The sequence below is a fragment of the Sciurus vulgaris genome (assembly GCF_902686455.1).
Source record: "Sciurus vulgaris genome assembly, chromosome: 1".
Classification (NCBI taxonomy): Eukaryota; Metazoa; Chordata; class Mammalia; order Rodentia; family Sciuridae; genus Sciurus; species Sciurus vulgaris.
The window spans coordinates 157,078,451-157,102,589 of record NC_136461.1 but is presented as its reverse complement, the minus strand read 5'-3'; the positions used below and the strand labels follow the sequence as shown (position 1 = coordinate 157,102,589).

General features: G+C 37.1%; 1 protein-coding gene across 2 annotated transcripts in view; it reads left to right on the top strand.

Annotated features, from left to right (window-relative positions):
- ZNF704 (zinc finger protein 704) overlaps window positions 1-24,139 on the top strand; it is a gene marked incomplete at its 5' end in the record, with an annotated part of 212,561 nt that overhangs the window by 26,078 nt on the left and 162,344 nt on the right. For both annotated transcript variants that reach the window (XR_013759243.1, XM_079111046.1), the window contains one exon: window positions 16,157-16,395. Coding sequence is in view for 1 of the 2 variants with exons in the window: in XM_079111046.1 (XP_078967172.1) it covers window positions 16,157-16,395 (239 nt within the window). The remainder of the gene's footprint in view (window positions 1-16,156; window positions 16,396-24,139) is intronic.

The window sequence follows — 24,139 nt, the reverse complement described above, 5'->3', positions numbered from 1 at the left end:
TGAAATACATACTTCCATGCCCTCTGAGGATAATGAACATGGTAAGTTAGCACCAAGAGTCTGGGCTGGATTCTAATATGGACACCTATGAAATTCTGAGCCATTTACACCTTAATAAAATTGCCCTTGGTTGCCACAATTTTGTGTTTTTTCCCATTTCTGTGTTATTTCTCCCCCTGTTTTGGGGTATTGGATTGTCCCTCTTTTTCAATATCTTATTTTATTAGTAGGTTTAAATTCATGATTCTAAGAATAGCTCCTTACCATTTTACTGAAAGTCCACAACTTTATGATTGACAGTAGTTACTTCATCAAAGCTGAAAGACCTTTCAAATTCTCAGCAGGGTTCATAGGAGTTTGTGTCTAAACAAGTGGAGAAAAAGTGGAGTATTTCTACCCTTAAAAGAGGCGTATAGAGTACTAGAGCACACTTCTTTTTGATATTACCTAAGTCGGGCAAATAGCAAGAAAGAGGTGAATAGCGCAAGTTAAATCAAAATTTGGAACTTCTTAAATGTACCCAAGACCCTTCTTATCAGCAAGCTCAGCTTCCACTTTGAGGAAACAGAAATGCAAATGCAGGAAATGGTCTGGATCGGGCTTAGCATTGGACTCACTGACTCTCAGTATTTGCACAGGCATCTGTGGTGTCAGAATCAGTGCAAAAGCAAGGAGGAGCGTGGCCTGGGCACTATGGGGCTGTGTGTTAACTCCTAATATGTGTTATTCTGTGTAGTTTTTGATGATCTTTATAAGAGATTAAAACTTTGTGGAAGGGAGCAGAAATATAAGCAGGTAGAACAGACGAGCTCCTCCACAGCTTCCGTTCAGAGCTCTTCATGGTATGCACCTCAAGTGCTCAGACTTTCAACTAAGACTTTTGCTTTTCTCCACATAAAATTCTAATAGCATATTGAGTTTGGAAGCATATTTTCGACATTAAAAAAAAAAAAAAAAAAAAAAAAGGCAAGATGAAGTGAAATGAGAAAAGCAGCTTTTGCTTCCTGCCTTAAATTTTTAAACATCAGCCGGATCCCTGACACCTGAAGTGGGTTGGTACATTTACTTCTCTGCACATATCTGGTTGGGAAGTGCTAAACACGAATGTTTGTGTCCCCTCAAAATTCATGTGTTAAAACTGCCACTTTGAGGAGGCATCAGGACAGTGGGGCTGTTGAGGCATCATTAGGACATGAGCATGGAGCCCTCGTGAATGACATTAGTGTCTTTTTAGAGAGACTTCAGAGAGCTTCCTAACCCCTTCCACCATGTGAGGACCCAGTGAGACCATGGCCGTCTCTGAACCAGGAAACCGGCTCCCATCTGTTCCTGAAACTGCTGGTACCTTGATTTTGGTCTTTAGGCCTTCAGAACTGATAAATAAATTTCTGTTGTTTATAGCCACCAGAATATTAGCCTATGGTATTCTGTTATAAAAACCTGAGCTGATGAAGGTAACTTCTTCAGACTTTTCTTCTCAGACCTCTTTGATTTCCCCCGTATCGTATGACCTTAGCCTGCTTAGACCATATACTGCTCTATTAGTGTGCTTGTTGCAGATGTAATAATACGTATGATTGCATGATTCTTCTACTTATGTCCCTTCCTGTTGCACTTCAAGCTCCATGAGTGTTGGGATTTTGGGTGACATAAACACACTCACTATAGTGTGTCACTATAATCCCTGATGCCTACAATACTGAGTAAATATTTGTTGAATGAATGACTACCTTTCTGGCAAACACTCTTTTCAAAGGTCTACTAAAATATCTCTATTTCTTATTATTTCCAGGAAAAAAAAGAAAGTGGTGTATGTGTGGGTTGGAATAAATAGTCAAGCTTTAGAAATTTTATCTTCTTTGAAATCTTTTATACAACATCTTTTATAAAGAGTTCCTTGAAAATGATCTTTAAATAAGAAAATTAAAGAGGTGTTTTAGATGGGAATTAATGTATTAACATATACTGAAAATTGTTATATGGAGATACAGAAGGTGTTTATATAGCGTCTATCACTTGTCTGCTGATTTCCTGGAAGAATGTACGTTTCTTGCTGTAAACAGCTTATTTGCCTTTTGAAGCTAGAAAGTAAGTTGTGGCTTATGCATATTTTACCTTCTTTTGGTACAATATCCTTCAGATAGCTAGCACATGAACAAAAGATTTCAATGCATGACTGAATATGTGACCTTTGACATTCATAAACACACATTAATCATTTGTTCTGCTTAGGATCTTATGATAAATACTGTTTTTCTGCCAAGTCTTATTTCCTATAGAAGGACTATCAACAATACCACATGGTTGGGTTTGTAAGGAGAATGCTATGAGAAATGTCTACTACTTATAAAATCCCACTTCCAACAAATTCTATCTTTGAAAATACTAAATTAAATGATACCATCCTAGAACGTATTCTTAGATTACTTTTCTGCTGTTACAACAGAATATCACAGACTGGGCACTTTTAAAATTATAAGAACTTTATTTCTTATAGTTTTGGAGTCTGGGAAGTAGGAGATTGAGGGATCACATCTGATGAGATTAGATCCTTCTTGCCCTCTTCTTACATAGTAGAGGGTAGTGTGAATGCAAAGGCTCTTTTATAACAAAGCCACTCTCAAGATAACTAGCCTGCTACCAAGATAATGACCTTAGTCCATTCAAAACCTAACCACCTTTGAAAGGTCCCATCTCCCATCTCCGTGGCAATTAAATTTCAACATGTGTTTTGGAGGGACATTCATTCATGGTATATACAAACTAATAATATTAAGTTCTGGGTATTTTTTAATTTTGGGGGGGTGGAGGGTGTATGGGGGATTGAACTCAGGGACACTCAACCACTGAGCCACATCCCAAGCCCTATTTTGTATTTTATTTAGAGACAGGGTCTCACTGAGTTGCTTAGCGCCACACCATTGCAGAGGCTGACATTGAGCTCACAATCCTCCTGTCTTAGCCTCCTGAGCTACTGGGATTACAGGCATGTGCCACTGCACCTGGCTTATTTAAAGTTCTGTTCTTAACAAAACAAAACAAACAAAACAAAAAAAACTATACATTGAGTCATAGGCCAAATACATAAAGAATAGTATTGGAAAATAATTTCTTCACATTATCTGCAGTAGTAACCAGCCCCAGGTATGTTTTAGTAATAGCCAAAGGAGAGTTTGGTTTTTGGCTCATTTCTTGAAATTGAAGACAGGATGTGAGCAGGTGAGGAGGTAAATATCTGATGGGTTGGCTTTCTAGCTCATGAGTTTGTCCTTACTATGAGAGGATGCCCAAACGTAGGAGTCCCTTGATTTGAAGAGAGTTGCTGCTGCAGCTGCTGCACACTCACTCAGGGATATAGAGCAAGGCAATCAAAAGGGGTGTGCCTTCTGGGTGTGCTTCTCTTCCTGCTTCCTCCCACCAGCCTGCACCTCCTATTTCCCATGCTTTCCTGAGTATGGTTAGCACTCAGGAAGGGGGATGATGGGGACAGAGGATGGAGACAATGGTGGCACTTCATTGGGCTCAAGTGAGGCAAAAACTCTCAAGAGGTGAGGTGGGTTTCTTTGTCACTTCCTGGTTTTACCACTATTTATATTTTTCTTATGACCCACTTCCAACTCAAGGCTCCCAGAGGTCTTGCCTCCCTCTCTCAACTCCTGGTGCCCCATGCTGATCTCTGAGCACAGCTTTATACTCACTTGCACCTTCTTTTTCTATGTGTATGTTATCCCTTGTATACACTGAGCCCATGTCAGATTGCCACAGTATTTCATTCTTCATTAATTGTCACACTGGATATTGACCATGGTCACAAACTAATTCTTAGTAAGATATCACCAGAGAGAGAAAGCTGTAGTTCATTGCCTGTTTACCATGAATGAAGTCAGTTATTTTACTAGCTGGTTCCATTTGATCCTTTGAACCAATCTGTCATCCCTGTTTAATGGATGGGGACCAGACCTTGAAGTTCATAGGTTAAAAAACTCCAGACCAGCCTGTCCGCTAATCAGAAGTTATTGCAGTAGTCCAAGTAGAAAAAAAATGGTAGCAATAGAAACAGAAGTACATAGATTGAAACTATGTGTTGAGAGAAGCAGATAGAGATAGAAAAGAAATCCAGAAACATGGTGGTGTGGCAGATACTGTAGATGGCTTATTCAACACCTCTATCATCCTATTCTGTATTATTTCCCTTTGCTGCTATAGCTGGAATTTCCCAGAATACCTTGCAGCTAGATTTCTGTGTGCAACTTAGGTTCTGCCAAGATGATGCGCCCACACGGTGGGTACACCTGGAGGCACATGAGACAATGAGGGGTGGCCAGCACCAGAAGAGATCTTCAGGCAAACCCAGTGGCAAAGGTTCCTGGTGCAGCTGGAGCAACAGTGGTGGAGGTGCTGGCTTTCAGTCCCTGATGTCATGGGACTTGAGTGATGGAGGACAGTGTTCCAGTAGATTTTGCTAGTTCAGACTTGGGATGTGGTTGGACTTCTTACCTGACTGTGTAGTTGTCCTATTGAACATCCCAGTCTGACTCTCCAGACTTATAGTAGATTCAAAAACTACCAATAATCTTATGCTTATATTTGCTCGGGAATTCTGTTTTCTGCAGGTAAGAATTGGGACAGGTTAGTGCAGTCATAGAACCAAGGGAAAATGATGCTCCATGGAAGCAAGTTGTGTTCAGTATTGTTGAAGAGGGAGATTGAAAAGTGCTTATTAAATTCAGTAACATATAGTCCACTTGTGACTGTAGCAAAAATGTGTCTTTATTATCATTATTGTTTTGGTGGAAATAGAAATCAATTTCAATAAGTTGAAGAGCAAATTGAAAGTAGTGAAGTACAGATAGCTTAAGGAGACAAGTCTATTGATACCTTGACAGTGACAGGGAATAGAACAGATGAATAGTACTTGAGTAGACTTGAAGGTCAAAGTAAAGTTTTTTATTTTTAATATAAGAGATATTGGAGCCAGACATGGTGGTACATACCTGTAAGACCAGCCTCAGCAAGTTAGCAAGGCCCTAAGCAACTTAGACCCTGATTCAAAATTAAAAAAAAAAAAAAATGGCTGGGGATGTGGCTCAGTGGTTAAGTGCTCCTAAGTTCAATTCCCTGTACCAATGAAAGAAAGAAAAAAGAAAGAAAGAAAAAGATTGGACCATAGTTGACCACCAGGGGAAATAGTCAGTAGGAAGTAAGAAGAGGGGGAGAGAGCAGATGATGAGACAGATTTGTGAGACTTCGACTCTGTTATATAACTTCTTTGTGCCTTGGTCTCATTATCTATAATATTTGGATAATAAGATCTTTTTCTTACAATTTTCTGAGATAGGAATGAAATAATACATATGAAGCAAATTTTAATGCAGTGTCATATTTGGTAAGGGCTTAGTAACTGTAGTTATTGTTATTACTACTTCTATTGTTATCTTTTTGCCCTTTCTATATTTAAAGTATTGTGAATGTGCAATAGCAATCACTTCTGACCTGATTTCACAGATCCTTTCAGCCCTTACTGGCCCTAATGCCGTATTACCTTCCCTTAATTATGTTAATCAAGCAAACATTTATGAAACACCCAGTATGTGTTGGGTGTAAATAGACTGGGTACCTGGGTTACGAAACTGAGCAAAATTTGTTTTGAGCCTCTGAGTAGTATCTAGAACACGGGGGGAGAGAGAAGAAATAAATAAATGCATGATCCCAAGTTTTATATTGTATCAGTCAGGGCCCTAACAAAGGAGCAGAATCACCAGGAGATGTGTGTGTATATGTTATGTTAACTCATTTGTACAAACGTGTGTGCGTGCACATGCTCACACACACGTATATTTATTATGGCTGGCTTAGCAGCTCAAAGTCCACAGGCAGAAAGGCAGGGTTCCCTGGAGCACAACTTCTTTTCTTTTTTCTTTTTTTTAACAGTAGTGTGGATCAAACCCTGGGCCTTGTGCATGCTAAGCACGTGCTCTCCCACTGAGCTACATCCCCAGCCCTGGAGCACACCTCTTTATCAAAAGGTCTTCCTATACTCATTTATCATGGGTTAGCTCAGTTCTTTTGAATCATGTCCCTTCTTATGGGAAGTCTCAGCATTGAAGTAGGAGATACTTCCCTCTCATATTCCCACCTACCCTTTTATACACCATTAAGACCTTTATTATAGAGAATTACATTAATGATGAACAGATATACAAATTTATTCTAATATGTGTTGCCTAATTTCTTGAATACACTCGAGCTGCATTTATTAACAGATTTTATTTAGTCATCTGTTCAGCTAGTAAAATAATTGTGAATTAACAGCACAGTCCAAGCTAAAATGTGAATTCATCAGTTTTCAACTTTAGTTTTTAATTTTGCTTGCTGTTTACTGCCCAAAGGAATCATAAATTGTATTTTAAATGAAATGCATATTGAAAGAAAAATCCTCAGCAACCAATATTCTTTTTTTACTTAAAATCTGCTTCTAATATGTTCTGAAAACTTAAAGATGTTGTGCGAGACTGTGACAACCATGGATGAATTTAAAAAAATTGTGTTTCTAGTTCTTATTGCCAAAGGAATTAAAGGCACTGGGTTAGTTAGTACAACTCTTTGGTTGGAAGAAGTTGAAATCAGTTCAGGTTATAAAAACCAACCAACCAAACAACCAGGTAAGGTGAAGTGGGTAGGGAGGGAGATCTGGGACCAGGCCACCAAGCTGTAACCTCTGTAAACTGGGACTGGAATTTGGTGGGGGAGAGGCAGGTCTTGCCCCTGTCTGTCCCAGGACCCTCCTGCCTTCTCTTCCTGTTTCCTTGAGAAGTCCCCCACTTCTCCCGTTCCTTTTCCCTCCTTCCCTCTTTTCCTGATTTCCTCTACTTTCTCCTGGCCACAAGGCCTGATCTGCTTACCTGAGCTGTCTCTGTCACCAATTAACATACAAGTCTAAATCTCTCCTCTCAGATTCCTAGAAGGATTCAGTTGGCCCTGTTTGTGCCCAGCAAATTATACAATAATCTTTTCAAGAATTGATTTGACCTTTTATTTATGTGTATCAGAAGTACATTCTCCAGCACATCCAAAAGGTCTATTGTAACTGCTTTTTTGGAAATGTGTGTGTGATTTGGTCAGAGAAGGTATGTTTCAAAAAAAGTATGTTTCAAAGTGTGGTCTGATTCCCAGTTCACCCTAAGTAACTATATAACCCATGAAGAAAATCTCCTCTCTTGCTGTGTGTTTATTGGACTGGGTGCTGACAGAGGAGCTCACAGATTCCCTGCAGGGGAGGAGAGGGGACTTTTGGAGAGATAGAGGTGGGCTCTAGTAGGAGGCCTAGGAAAATTCCTGTGAAGTTTGTGTGTCCAGAGCAGCCCCTCTGTTTAGGGTTACTGGGGTCAAATAAAGAGGGTTCAGGTGAGAAGAGGCTGTGGGATCCCTTGGGAGTTGCTCCACTGGGGAAAGGTCAGACACACAAGATCTTTCCTGAACCCAGTGTCCCAACTTCTCTGGCAACAGCATTTGCAGGCAGCAAAGCTATGTGTGGCCTTCACAGCTATTGGTGTGGACAAATCTTGTGTAGACCAACTGCTCCTCAGTAAAACAGCTGCCTGTACTTCTTCAGAAAGAAATTTACAAAACAACAAAACTAAACAAAATCTTGGGTAGGGCCTGAATTCTGTCTGAATAATATAGTCACTAATAGTTAATCTAAATGTGGAAGAAATAAAGGTAGCATTTATTATTAATAATTATTATTATTATTGACTATAAATGTTAGAATTCACTAAGGGAGTTAGTGAATTGGGTTTACTGTGAACCACAAACAGGTGAGCAAAAATGCTTCAGGGAAGACTCCAGTTTTTTCCACAGATTTTATTATAAAGTAACGATTGCTTTCCTGGGCATAAAGCCCTCCATAAAATAAAGTTGAAAACTTTATAAGGAGAAAATTAAGATGGTGACGATTTGTACTTATTCTTTACCTATTTCTTCCATAAATTATTGCGCAATCAAGTATTTCCTATTTGTAGCTTAGAAATTAACGAGGAATTGTATGACCTCACATTTCACAGCTCTGAGAACTTGGCATCCATCCTTCTTATACTTCTATTAGTAAGGCTGCCTTTGAACACATTTAATCACCTGAAACTTCATTTATTTATTCCACCACCCTGTTCCCTACTCTCTTCTAGTGTTCTAGGGATACATCAGTAACAAAAGCAAAAAAAGCTAATATTCTGGTATAAAAGCCCAGACAATGAGCATAAAAAATAATAATATAATTTGTAATAAAGATAAGTACTACAGGTCAAATATATATAGTAGAATATGGGAATGAACTGTGGGAAGGGAACGTTGAAATTTTAAATATGGTAGTCAGGGTTGACTTCAATAAGAAAAAGATTTTTGGGCAAAGACAAGTTGAGGAAGCAAGCAATGTAGATATTTGGGGGAAGAACCTTTCCAGGAAGATGGGGCAGCCAGTGGAAAAAGTCCTGAGGCAGGGATGTGCCTGGCATTCCTAGGTAAGAGTATTGTGTTAGTCAACTGTTTGTTACTGTTATAAAATACCTGATACAACTAACTTAAAAAGAAGAAAGGCTTATGGTTTTGAAGGTTTCAGTCCATGGTCATTTGATCTCATTGCTTTTGGGTCTGTGATGAAGCAGAACATCATGGTGGGATTGCATTCCATTCACCTTCTAGGACCCACTTCTCAGTATCTAGAAGACCTCCCACTAGGCCTCACCTCTTAGAGTTTCCACCTCCTCTCATTAGTGCTAACCTGGGGCCAAACCTTTAATACATGGGTCTGTGGGGGACATTCTACATCAAAACTATAGCAGGAATAGAGGTGAGAGCAGGTAGGAGAGAAAGTTGAATAGAATGGGGCAGATATTATGAGGCCCTGGAAGTTACTGCAAGGACTTTGGCTTTTATTCTGAGGGAAATGGGGAGCCATTAGAGTTTTCTGAGCTGAGGAAGGCATGACCTGATTTTAGGATAAGGGGTTAAGGTGGGCTACTAATAAGAAGGAACTGGGGAATTGAAGGATGTGAGGCAAGGATGAAAGCAGAAATCCAGTGAGGACACTATCCTACAAATCCAGGCAAGACACATTGGTGGCAACACACAAGTTTTTAAAAAATATTTTTTTAGTTGTCAGTGGACCTTTATTTTACTTATTTATATGCATTGCAGAGGATTGAACCCAGTGCCTCACATGTACTAGGCAAGTGCTCTACCTCTGAGCTACAACCCCAGCCTGGCAACACACATTTAAAGTGTATCATTATGTTTTGAAAGCTGAGCAGTAACTGGAGGTGGTGGGAAGTGATTGGATTGTAGACATACCCTGAAGGTAAATCCATAGGATTTTCATATGGATTGGATGTTCATATTGATTGAGTTAAAATTTGAATTATCTAAAACACATAGAATATCTAATGAACTAATGTGATTAGTTCAAAATTCTGTATCCTGAAGTTAAATCCAATATGGTTGACCCATTTTGATATTGATTTTCCCCCCTCTGTCCTTACATTTGGTTGGAAGAAGTGCACAAATGAACTTAGCTAAGCTTGAACTTAATGTTGAACTTTACAAAAGTGGATATTTCTAGTCAAGGTTTTTCTGAAAGGCTTTTAAAAAATACCCAAGTGGTGTATTCTCAGTTATATAATGCTAATAGAAGGTTTGAAACTTTAGCCAAGTAGTCTTTCACTAGAGAGTTTGCAATAACTTTCCATCCTAAATGTGCTGCTGACTAATCTGTCATTAACCAGGCCAAGTCATGCTTTGTTGAATATTAAATTGTCAAGATATTAAAGTTAAAACTTGCTGTAGTAAACCCAGCATTAACAACACTGATTGCTGAGATAGTGCAGTTGTGTGGTTTGACTGTCTAATCCCAGAACCTAATACTGAGTTTCAACACTACCACCAAACTGGTATGATTTTTATCAGTCAGTAACTCTGTCTCAGTGTAGTAAAATAATGCAACTGAGAAAAAAGTAGTCAATAAATAATTCAGTGATTTCAGAGGTAAGGGAATAATCCCCTTCCCGGGCACACCTCTAACAGGGCTAGTTAGTAATTGGAAACAATTATCTTCTCTTTTTTTTTTTTTTTTGGGGGGGGGTACCTGAGATTGAACCCAGAGGTGCTCTACCTCTGAGTCATGTTTCCAATCCTTTTTTTTAAATTTGTTTGTTTTATTTTAAGATGGGATCTTGATAAACTGCCAAGACTGGCCTTGAACTTGTGATCCTTCTGTCTCAGTCTCCTGAGCCACTGGATTACAGTCATGCAACATTGCACCTGGTGGAAGCACTCATTATTTTTAAAGTGCTTCTGTGACAGATATTTATTGAAACTGGATATTGGTAGCCCACCATTTATTGGAACTGGTCATCCAACTTATTGTGTGTGTGGTGTGTGTGTGTGCCTTGCATGAGATCTGAAAAATATAATCTGGAGTAAGGAGTAGTAGAGGTCTGTCAACTATTATGGGATATAGATTTTTTCAGTTCACTCAAGATTCTAATCTTTGAGCCTGAGTCTTAACAGTGATATTTTAAATTAATAGAATCAGTTGTTGCTATTAATACAAGCTTTGCTTCTCCTTTTGAATGGCAGGATCTTTTCAGAGTTGCTTAGACAAGGGGATCACTCACTTTCCTTCACTGTCTGCTCTCTAGCAGTAGTTTTTGCTGTGTCCTGAATTTCATGCCCTTTTCCAGAATTTCCATAATACTTTCTCAGCATTCATAAAGTCCCAGAAGGCAAATGGGTTGGCTTTCTGCAGTATTCCTGGAAAATCCACTTCATCTTTAGAGCCAGCTCCACAGATCTGAGAATAATTTCCACATGCCTTTTGGCATCTGTAGGGGGTTTGTTAGGATTAAGGTGACCTGGAATGCACTTGGGCGTAGAGGGAAGGATGGAGTGATCAAGGAAGTGGGCTGGTGTCAGAAGCTGTCCTCTTTTCTGTTGTGCTGTTAGAATCTTCCTATGGAAACCAGATGTTTTGTATTAAGAAAGACTGATGAGCTCTACTCCCTGTCTTAGAAAGTTGCATCCAATTTACAAAGGACACCATTTAGAGAAATTCAAGCCTGAAATAGATCCTGTGAACTTCTTGTTAAGAAACTGCAATTTCCCCAAGTATATCATATTTATACACTGATTATCTTCTAGAAAAACAAAAGCTGGTTCATTGAAATAAAAATTCTGAGTTTTATTTGTCAGTGGTAATTGGTAATTGGGGGTATTCTTATATAATTGAATGTTGAAGCTTTTGTTCCTTTACAAGAAATTACATTGGGTAATATGTGTGTTGATGTGCTATAGGACGGGCTTGTGTGATGGGTAGGAAGAAAGAATCCACTGGTAGTTATTGCAGCATAATATAACTGGGAGGTGCTGATAATGTAAGTAAGAGTGTCTGTGGGTACATTATTGTAGGCAGTTCATTTTTTCCTTTAAAAAATACATTTATCTAATGACTGAAGCTAATAGAATTAAAATATTATATAAATGTTAGATTTGAGAAAATTAATTATGTAAAATAAGTACTTTTTCATACTAAGGTAACACCATAGTTTTAAAATACCAAACTACATGTGGATGTTGAAAAAACTTACTAAAAAGATGGCAAAATTTGGTTATACATCTGTCTCCAAAGAAAAAAAATTAACATTTTAGAATGTCCTTTTAGAACATTTCTTTACATAGATATGTCCCTTCTAAGATCATGTTACATATTCTCATTTGTAATCTTTTTTATAATTTGCATATTAAATTTCTCCCTGTGTCAGTTAATGTAGAGATATGTCTTTTTTTTTTTAGCATGCATTTTATTTATGCATATTTAACCACCAAATCATTGATGGATACTTAGGTCGTTTCTGTTTTTTAATACTTTAAGCATTTCTGTGATAAGTATCTTTGAGTGTTCTTTTTCCCATAAAGGTAAAATTAATGTAGTAAGGGGGTACAAAGTTAGATTTTGCTATATTTTTCCAGGTTAGCCTTCGAAAATATGTGTATTCCCACCAATAGTATTTGAGAATGCCAGTTACCTTATATGTTAAAAAAAAGTGAAGAGCATTATTCTTCATAATTTTTGTGAATCTCAAACAAACCCTGTCTCATTATTTAAAATTTTCTATTTCCTTTTTAAAGTAGAGCCCTCCCATAATCTTCTTACTTAAGAATGGTCCTTCTCTTTCTATGTGTCTGTCTAGTATGTATGAAAAAAAGTGAAAAAAAATTAACCCCCCCAAAAATTTGGCCCATTCAGTGTTCTGTTCTCTGAGGTGTGAAGCATCTTGGCATTTAATTCTGTTTTATAAGTCCAGTGAAATCATGCTCGACCTGGTCTACAACTTGCATGCCTCTCTAAATAGGTCATGAACAAGTCTGTTACCCTTAATCAAACATGGATATATTCAGATGTCCTTCTACTTAGTGACTTAATGGTATGTCCATTTTGTGAGTATCCCAATACTTTGTTCACCCATTAAAGAAAACCTAGGTTAATTCAGGAATTCCATTCTCCAGGAATTTTTCCTGCAAAATTCTTACACAAGCACATAAAAATATATGTTTAATACTCACTTTTAATGACAAATTGAAAATATTTCAGTGTTTTTCAAAAAGTTGGTAAAAATATACCATTTCATAAGCTGCTATAGTGTTTATAGTATAGTAAATCTACTACTCATATGAAACAATGATCATGATATATTTTCAAGTAATAAAAAGGTTGCCAAATAATATATAATCACATTAATGTCTAAACACTCCCAATAGTTTGAATGCATACAGAGGTATTTAATTCATTGTAAATAATTCAAGGTTTCATAATAATTGTAAAAAGTTGTTCTCTCTAGGAGTGGGGAAGAATAGCAAGCTTTCCCTTATACACTGTTTCTTATTGAAATTTTAACAGGTATATATTTTGTAATAAGCATTTAAAAGTGAAAAATACATTTAAAGTCTACGAAACATTGCAAAGAAAAATGTTTCAATGAGTCTGAACAGTCTCTTGGATTCTTCCTGCTTAGTTGTTTGATTTCATAAAAACGGTTAAATATAAATTAGTATTTCTTAGATACAAAGTTTTTCATTCACAATGTGGTAGAAGAGTGAGAAGAGGAAGAGAGTAAACAGCCCTATTGAGGCATAATTTACATACCACAACATTCATTCCATTGTTAAGAATACAGTTACTGAATTTTAATAAACTTACAGCTTATGCAGACATCACTGCTGTCTAGTTCCAGAACATTCCCATCACCTCAGAAAGCTCCCTTGTGCCCAGTTGCAGTTTCTGCTCTCAATCCCAGCCACAGGCAGTCATCGATTTGCTCCCTATAACTGTAGAGTTGCCTTTTCTGGAAATCCCATATAAATGGGTTTGTATCTTCCTTTTGCTTCTTCCTTCTATTAATCTAATGAAAGATCCAGTCAGTGTTCATGTGGAATAGCTGGGTGTGGGATCTGTGCCCCTCTGTTCCTACCAGCCTTTCTCAGCCTTCAGTCATGCCCTTCACCTCACACTGAAGTACTTTCCCTTGTCCAGCACCCCTCCAGACATCATCCTGTTTCTCTGGATAATTTCTGAGCCCAGTTTTCCAAGATTTGACTTCATATACTCTTTACACTCTCTTATCTCCTGTGAATTCTCCTGGTTTTTTAAAAAATCTTTTCAATACAATATTTGATATGAATAAAAGGACATTATAAAGAACATATAATATATACATGCAAGCTTTACAGCACAGAGAGATTATGACTATTTACACCTGCCACCTAGCCCTTCCACCAGTACTGCATACAGCAGAATGCATAAAACAAAGAACTTAACATCTTCTCATCTCTATAGTTATTTTTGGTCTTCTTTGGTCATTTCTAGTCACTGTAATTCCATGTTTAAACAATAAGTCTGAGTTCAGTTGGCTTTGAAATCTATTCAATTGCTAAAATTCTCTGGTTACTATTGAGCAGTTAGTTTTTTGTTTAGAAAGTATCTTAGAAGATTTATATCTTGCATTGTTGAATACTACTATAATTTGTTTTATTATGAAGCCTTAACTAAGAGCATGTCATACTAATATAAAAACATTTCTGTAGAAAATGTATTCTATTTGTATTTATTTACTTAAGATTTTTCTCCCTTAAATTGCAAAGCTAAAAACTAGACTTCCTCTAATGTGATGCCCCTCCTTTAAATGTTGGATGAAATCCATTTAATCAGTCCAGTTGGCCCTAGGGGAAGCATGGATGTCAATTATTATTTCAGCTTCGTACTGCTTACTACTTACATATTTAATTAATGTAATACCTGGCACTTGGGGGAACCAGTTGATAATCATCAAAATTGAGGCCTTCATCGTCTTTTTTGCCTGGTATTTATTGTATTCCTGTTGCAGGGTAGGCTGAAACAGGCCTGGTTGAGAGATCAAAAGCAACTCCCTGTCACCTCCACATACAGACAGAAAGAGTTGCACAGAGTACTGGTTAATGATGGATATTTAAAATATTTTAATTATATTCACCAATTTTCTAAACTGCATTTTAATATAATATTCATTGCCTTTTTAGCAGTGTGAAAAATTTTTCTTACTCCTTTTTGTGTGTATTGATGCCATTAAACAGCACTTAAAAGCAGACATTCGTTTTCCTTGGACTCTTATTTTATTTCATGAAAGCATTCTAAGAAATATGGTGACCTTTTAGTGAGTTGCAAGTGGACCAAATGTGGCTGACATTTTCCTGTGGGGCTGCAGATAAGCCTGTTGGAAAAACCATGGGAAGGTGAACTTCCCCTCTGCCTGACAGGCCGAGGACAGGGTGCAACGCTCTTCAGAGCTTTGTGTTCATGTGAAAGACATGCGCCTGCTGAGTGGATTCTGAGGCATGAGTGGTCCCTAGGCTCTGGAAATTCTCCTACATAGGCAGATCCTGTGACTTCAACACACATACATCTGAGTTTTCCTTGAGTCTGGAGTTTCTCATTATTAATACTATGCTATGAATAAAAACACATTCTTGTTTTATTCTGAAAATGCCTTACATTTATAACCTTGGATTCTGTAAACCTGAATCTAGTTGATCAAAATCTTTTCACTTTTTCTCCTACCTAAGATTACAGAGGAACAAAAGGTGTATCTTCTGTAAAAGTGGTGACTGCACTGTACAGATGGACTCCCCAAAAAGGGGTGGACTGACATAAGGGCACGTGAAATGTCTTCTAGGTGTGCATATTTGAAATGCACTTTACCGATTGGTGAGGCTGCAGACTTCATCTGACCCTTCTTCTATACTTAGGGATCAAACTAGTTTGTTCCAAACTTCATTTACAACAGCAGTTACCTTACAAAGACCTTTAACTTTTGTCTCCATTTTCAATGATCACAAATTTGGAAATAACAGGATTCAACTTGTTGAGTTTTAATTTTATATTTGTCTTATACCTTAATCATTGCATTTAATTAAAAATGATAAGAAAAATTAGCCTGACTTCTTTTTTTTAATTTATTTTAATTAAAAATCATAAATTTACATAGGGCAATGTTGTTTGATTCATTCTGTTTTTTCCCCCTTCCCCCCCACCCCTCCCACCCCTCTTTTCCCTCTATACAGTCCTTCCTTCCTCCATTTTTACCACCCTCCTTATCCCTAACCCTAAACCTAACCCTAACCCTAAACCTAACCCTAACCCTAAACCTAACCCCTCCTACCCCCCATCATATGTCCTCATCCGCTTATCAGCGAGGTCATTCGTCCTTTAGTTTTTTGAGATTGGCTGACTTCTTTATCACAATACTGTAAGAGGCATTTTTAAAAGATCTTAATGACAGTAGATAAAGGCATTATGGTTAGGATCATTGTTAGGGGGCAATGATAAAGTTTGACATTACTAAACATGATCATGAAACTGAAATATTTAAGAGTTTACTTGTGCTTTTTTAGTTTTAAAAGAAAATATCCCATTCAAATTTAAAAAAAAACTAGAGGTCTTATGCTTTCAAATCTTCAAAGAGAGGCATTTCTTGTGTCTGTGATACTTTTTTGTGTTATGACAGATGCACCAATTGTATATGACTTTGCAATGTTAGTTATGATTTGTGTAAGAGTTTCTTGTTTCATTTCACAGGTGGGGAGCATTAAGCGGGAAATGACTTTCACATTTCAATCAGAGGACTTGAAACGTGACTCTAGTAAAAAAATGTCTCATCACTTGTTCCCCTTGGCCATGGAAGAAGATGTGAAAACAGCAGATACCAAAAAAGCCAGCCGGGTCCTTGACCATGAAAAAGAAAACACTCGTTCCGTCTGTCTCCTTGAGCAGAAAAGGAAAGTTGTTTCTTCCAATATTGATGTCCCTCCGGCAAGGTAAGAACTTTGCATCTTGTGTGTGTCTGCCCCAGGAGGCTAGGAGAGAGCATGCACAATCTGCCCCACCTCTCTCCTGCACAGACTTACAAGGGTTTTCTGTCTGGAGTTTTTTTCTGTTGCTTCTATGAAGTGGAGTAGATGGCCCTACTCTTCAAATTGGACTTTGAGGCTGCTGTAGTTGAAACTACTATAGCTTTAGAAAAGAATGTTATATTAGATTCTGATAGAATAATGAGCACAGAAATAGATGTAAAAGTATATATGTAATCATTAAACATGCAATGTAGGAATGATAGAACTTAAAAATGAGGAAAACAATGTCTCCAAGAAAGGAATAAATGATCCTTTTCCACCTGTCACTTTTCGTAATTAGAATTTTCATTTCTGTGTTAAACCAAAAGTATCTTCTCTAGGAAATTACATATTTTTCTAAACTGCTACCAAATTAGTCATACTTCAAAAATTATAGGCCTCTTTGTTTTTCTTAACCTTTAATTGATAATTTTCATACATTCATTACCTCTGTTTAACTAGTTGGAATTATTAACTTTTCTATTTTTTCACATAAAGTACTTGTTAAATTATTTAGGATTAATTCATCTTCCTATGGCTTCATTGTGAAATGCTTTATCACACCCTGAGCCAAATAGATTCCTCAATTTGTATCTGTTAGTTTTTTGACTCAGGAAAAATGACATGTTAACAATTTGAAATGTGAAGAGCTATGCTTTTGTTTTCTACCTAAACCCGCAGGGCAAAGATTAGACTTCTCAGTATCAGATAATGATAACCTGGCAATTCTATCAGATTTATTTTATATAAATTTTTCACTAGCCCTTCATCTATGTTAAAAGACCTAGAATTGATCATTTTAAATTGCCATGGATTGTTCTAGGTGTATCTTGACTCTTAATTTCACCCACTTGTAGTAACTTCTGGGAAAGATAATGAAAAGGGGAGGAAGGAAATGTGTTCTGCCTTTTCTGACTGTGGTGTGTGTGTGTGTGTGTGATACTTTCTACTTTCTCACATTCATAGAGTGTATATAAAAGTACAAAAGTAAGCCAATGTTATTGTGTGGTTCTTAAACACTGGGGGGAGATTAATTAGGTTTTCGATCCACTCATTTACAGAAAAAAATTCCCCAATAGCAAGGTATAATTTAGATGTATTAAACTATTATGGGAAATGCTACTCAAAGTTTCATTGTTCGAGGCCTCTACTGGCAAACTTGTTTTCATTGCTGTAGTAAAAATTTAATGATCACAAATATGCCAGCAGTTGGTAAAATAAATTGCTTTTTTAATTAAATGGTCGTGAAGAAATCGGAAATTTAGTATAACAGTGATGTAACTCAAACTCTTTTCTATTTGTTTAATACCATGTTACTTAATAAATGGTAACTTCCTACTTCTACCTAAACAAATGATCAATGTTTTGTTTTAAAGAGACTCTTTCATATGATATAAAGAAACAGTATTTTTCTTTTTGTTTACGGAGGTTCAATGTATTTGTATCTGGCTGTGCATAAATAATAGAATTTGAATAAATCTAAAGTATAGTGAAAATTTTTGGTAAAAGGAGATCTACAAATCTGTCTTATAAAATCTGTATTAAATTGGTACATATATATATGTAATCTGTGTATGAGAATCCACAAGATTGTTGCAACTTACTCTTCTAAATTCAGACATATGTTTGGGTCAGTTCTCAGAGGCAGGATAACCATTTTAGGCCAAATATCATTGATATGAAGTCCAGTTTAAAAATCGGTTCCCTGTAATGGTTCTTATTTTGCATTTTTCTCATTCCCACTGTACCTAAGAGTTGAACTTTACTCTCTGTGATTCATAAAATGAAACTTGAAGTTTATTTTCTATAGTTTCCATGCATTTGCTTTTTATGTCCTCAGAGAGGCCTGAGAATCCTTTCCTGTAATATTCTTACACCCCACTGGGTTGAACATCACTGATCTCTCCTGCCTCTGCTCAGCAGACATTTATTGAGCACCTGTTATGAGTGAATCTAGTACTTGGTAAAAAAAAAAAATTAAAAAGCAAATAGGAGAGGGTGCCCAACCTCTAAGAGCTTGTAGTCAAATCAGAGGGAGAGACACATAATAGGCTAGTTTTGAGTAACATTCCTCATTTTCTCACTTCTCATTAGAGCTAAATAAATCAGTAACTAAAGGAGTATGCTTAATATTAAGAAACTCACTTGATTTGATACATCTGTTTAGAAGCCTAATTTATTAGTGTCTTCTTCAAATTGGAATGGTATGGAGAAGGAAGAACTCTGTATCTGAGGTCTAATTTTTAAAATCCCTGTTTGTTTACCCACTGCTGAGAACTGACTTGAAAGTTGCTAGTTTCAAAAAGTATAAATTTAAGTAAATAATCCAGATGTTAGGCTGGATCATCTGAGAAGCAAATGCCAAGACCAGAATAAACATACAAACACTTTTTTTTACTAGGAGAAACACCGCAGGAGAAAAGAGGGTGGAGTTGGAGAGAGAGGATGGGAGGGAGATGGGAAGTCGGACCCAGACCTGAGTACAAGTCTGAACCCAGTGAAGAAGGGAAGGCAGGATGGATGGAGGTGTCCTAGGCAGCCTCACAAGGAGACCTCCATTAGTATCCTTGCTGTGCTTTGTTGTAGGTTGGGTGCAACCCATAGTATTTGTGACCTGGGCACAGATCCAGCCCAGAAGCTGAACCCCTTAGTCAGTTAGCTCCCTGTTGTTCAAGGCCTGTGAGGTACAGATCATGGCTCCTTTCCCTGCCCCCCTAATATTGTTCTTTATCTATTAAAAGTGCCCTATGTAGTATGGACTGGATGCAGAAACCAGCTCTTTGGAAGCTCAGGGTCTATCAGCACAGGCCACCTGAAATCTTCACTTTTGAATAGGATCCCAAACTTCCTATGAAACATAGTGACTATTGACCCAAGGATCCCATGATTAATTCTTCAAGTCATAAAAAAACACAAACTGTCTCTTCCTTCTGATCTGCCTCGGGTTGGTAGGGACAAATCCTAAGGTCCTTGAAGTTAATGTGTGTTGCAGTTGATTTCAGGAAGAGACAGTGCTTTCCTTGTTTGGTGGGAAGGGTTGAGGGGGTAAATACATTGTATAGAGTTGAGGTACTCAAAATATTTCTCAAATTATCCCACACACTTCAGTGGATAAAACTAAACAGAAAGAGTGAAGGTGTGTGAACATGCACATGTTCAAGCAGTGTTCTCTTTGGAACTAATGATCTATCATTAGCAGAAAAAAAAGTCTCCCCACCTTTTAGGAATATTTGGAAGCAGTAATTGAAATTGAGAGAAACACATACTAAAAGTATCAATACTAACAGTAGGGACAACAGTTTCTAAAGTCTCTAAAGAACTGATGTCTCTCTAAAGTTTTTATCGTTTATTAATTCAGGAAGATTGTGAATTGAGAATAAGGAACTAACCAATCATAAATATGTTGTCATAAGTATATTTTAAGTCTCTCTGGGAAAAATAAAAGCTTCATTGATCCTTATGGAGAGGTGAGAATAATAGGTTTTAAAAATATGACAGGAATTTAAAGACTGCACATTCAAAGTTCATCCATGTTGTCGCATGTATTAGTACTTCATTTTTTATTGCCAAGTAATATTCCATTCCATGGACATAGCACACTGTTTTTATCCATTCATCAGCTGATAGACACTTGAGTTTGAAATGGTAGGCAAGAGACAGATCATGGTGAGTTATGTGGATTGTGTTTAAAATTTTTTAATTATATTAGTAAGTCAACAGGAAGGATTTTGTAGAGGAGAATGATGTGATATCCTTCGTATTGATAGAAGGTCACTCCTGCTGTCATGTGTAGAGCGAGTTAGAGGGGATAAGAATGGACATAGGAAGCACTATCAGAAGGCCACTGCATTAGTGCAAAAAGGCTATCATGGGAGTTTGGACTGGAGTGGAGACAATTGAGAGGGAGAAAAGTGGACAGATCTGAGATACATTTTAGAAGTAGTAGTGAGGTTTCTTGGTTGTGAGAAATGGAAAATGACCCTAGCCATTGACAGATGGCAAAGGATAGGGGTTTTTTGTTTGTTTTGTGTTTTGTTTTGTTGTTAAAGATTGTGAGCTCCCAGAGTTGCTTGGAAGGCTGGAGAACCAGGTCAGAATGAGAGACAGGAGGGTGGGCACCTGCACCTGGGCTTTTTGATTTCTAAAATGAGAGACGCATGTAGGACATTCTCCAGACCCAGGAAGCAAGTTCAGCCATTAAGCGTGGAAAAAATTGACAAGTATCTATTTAGGTATTACAATTCCCGTTTATAACTGAGGAGATAGACTCAGGAATGTTAAGCGACTCACCCAGGAGCACACACTACACAAATGACAGACCTACGTAAGATCTCACCCCAAGTGAATTCTCGTTCCTTATCGCCTCCATTAGTATTTAATGGGAGAATATTAATTGGTTGTCATTTTCAACCATGCTGCTTTAAAGTAGACTGATCATTTTAATATCCTCCAATATCACTAGTGCTCTAGCTTCTAAAAAATTTCAACAGTTAGGCAAACATTATTAGATAGGCTAGATCATTAAAGCATGACATTTGTTACTCTGTTTTTGCCAGATATTGTGTTTTTGGAGGTACTAATGCTTAAATTCATTGGATTTCACCCAAACAGCAATTACAATTTGATTATGCAAAGCAATAACTGCCTCCTAATTATAACTCTAAAACTAAAGAAATCTATTAGCAAACCAGTTATAACAAGGGAGAAAGAAAATTTGGCCAAAAATATTCCTAGACCTAATAGCAGTTTGTTAGAATACTACAGCTTGTTAGTTTGCTGTTGGAAGAAAACAAACCATATGGTATTGTTTTGCAGGGTTTTAAAATATAGTGATGTCATATTTATCACTTGCTGGATAAAATGAAATCATCCTCTCCTTATCTGTTGCCATTCTGGAAATCCTGTAGTTCAAAAGAATTTCAGAGACTTGTTAATCTTTGAGTTCAAGGTTAGAAGGTGAACTCAGTTATAATCCACATTCTGTGTAAGATGGGAAATTATGAACCGGTTTGGCTTCCATTTTCAATGCTGTTGTCTGCATTTTCTCCATTGCCTTTTATATATTATGTACAATTTATAGAAAATTCTCCCATGTACAATTTGAATCATGTTAAATAAGGCAAAATTGCTATCTTTTATTTCAGAATCTCTAGAAGCCCACCCATTCCTGGAGAAAATGTTTCATGTTTTTAAATGAGTTAGAAATTCTTTAGGTCTCAACTTTGTAATTAATATGAGACTAGTGAAGAGAGGCCACTTTACCTTTTTAAACATTTCTTTAAAAACGAGTGCATTTTCTTTTTAGAAAACATATTGGGATGCGAGTATACGTGTAGTCACCCTTGTTGGAAAAATACTAATACTGTACAGTTTGTGAACCCTCCTTGGGAATGAAGCGGTCTCCATAAATAACTATAAAAATTGTCTTCTCCAGGAGACCTTTATCCACTTCTGTCCCTTCCCATCATTCAAGTAGTTCAAGTCAGCAAGCTGTTGTCCTTGCTTTCTTGCTGTAGCCTGTCTCTCTACTACACAGCATCCAAAATGCTCTTTCTAAAACACAGGAATAGTCCTGTGGACTGAGCAAGGGAGGTAGGAAGATGGCTGGACCCAACATAATTGAGATTATGATAGTGCTACACATTGTGCTGTTGCTGTTGAGTACAGTCAAGTCCCATCTCACTGGGGATTTAGATTCTAAAGTCAACATGTAAATGAAGATTAGAGACAGAGTTATGCTTTACAGCACTTCTATCAGCTGTGGAACCAGAACCCACCAAGAAAGACTACAGTTCCATCTCCCTTCTCATTCTAGGACAAAATTTCATTGAATGGAATTGTCAGGATTCTGTTTATTGTTTTGTTGTTTTTTAAAAATAGCTCCTCTTCCCACCAAGTGCCTATAGATGATTTCTGAAATTCTCCCAGTGTTCCATGGCATGTGAAGGCAGTCAGAAGGGTAAGACAGAGAGCCTTTCTAAATAGCTGTTCTCTTTCCTTTACTAATAGTAGTAACATTGATGTTATCTTTTATCTTTGTAACACAGATCTGGCTTGTGTGTGTTTTAAAGAGAACTTTCTTATCTGTGTTAACTAACTTTTTTTAGTTATAGATGGATACAATACCTTTATTTTGTTTGTTCATTTTTTTGTGGTGCTGAGGATCGAACCCAGTGCCTCACACATGCCAGGTAAGTGCTGTATCACTGAACTACAACCCCAGCCCTGTGTTAACTTTAAGACATTTTTTAAAATATTTTTTTTAGTGGTCAATGAACCTTTATTTTTATTTATTTATGTGCAGTGCTGAGAATGGAACCCCGTGCCTCACATATACTCGGCAAGCACCCTACCACTGAGCTACACCCCCAACCCTAAATAAGACTTTTAAAAATCATCAATTTCCAATAACTGCATTCTGTAGCCCTTTTATTACGAACACAGATGGGTAACAAATTAGACTGTACTGCCTGTTTAGAATTGCATTTTGAATTTAGAATCTTAGTCATTAATAATGAATTTTTAAAATAATTCGTGTCATTTTGCTATTAATGAAGGATGTGCTTTCTGGATCAAACTAGGAGTTACAAAGTGAAATTCTGAAAGTGTGAAGTTCAAGCATTTGTAGGCATCTCTTCCAAAGAGTTCTTGGATAATTGGTAAATGCCCTTCTGTAATCTCCTTGACAGTAAAATGAAGAAAATTTAACCAACTTCAGGTAACAGAGTGGCACTGTTGAGAGGTAGACTGTTGGCTTTGTGGCACAGGTTGGATATATGGGAATGTTCCCAAATGCTTAGGAGTGCTATTAGCCTGCTTTTGTTGTACCCGTGCCATAGGCTGCCTCTGCAGAACTGGTTTACACTTATGTTTGATGCAACATCTTTTTTTCTCCTTAGACCTATTCAAAACTTAAACAATCAGGTAATACAAATAATTAAATTCTCTGCTATCTCCCACTCCTCATCTACCCATCAGTAGAGATTCTGTATTCTGCTTTTATTAAAGAAAAACAGTAATGAAACTAACATTGGTCATTTATTTAAAATCAGTGTTTGAGAAGGACTGTACAATAGATATTTAATGTGAGCTATATATGTAAGTGTTATGGTTTCTAATAGCTACATTAAAAACAGGAAAAAGAAACAGATGAAAAACCTTAATATTATATATTATTTAACCCAATATATCCCAAATAGAATTATTTCAATTTGTAATCAATATAAAAAGTTATTGGTAAGATATTTTACATTCTTTTTTTTTTTTTTTTGCATGCTAGGTTTTTAAAATTTGGTATGTATTTTACTCTTATAGCACCTATCAGTTTGGATCAGGCACCTTTCAAGTTCCTACGGACCTTTCTATGGATCAATGCTTGATCCATAGATGTCCTGTGACAACTGTAGTGGACAGTGCAACCTTAGAGTAGAGCATAGGTTAATTTTGCACTTCGGCTGAATTTATCATTTATCCCTACGATGATGTTTCCCTTTTTTCCCTTTTTGCTTCAACACACAGGGAAAGCACTTTATCCTCAGTACTAGGAATAGAGTAGTCTTTCTGTGTCTGTCTCATTAGAGTTAGTGGGGAGGAAGGAGCATCTCCAGTGGGGAAGGAGGCATTTCCATGTTTATGGGTGGGGGTGTATTTAGTTGGAGTAGTTGGAACT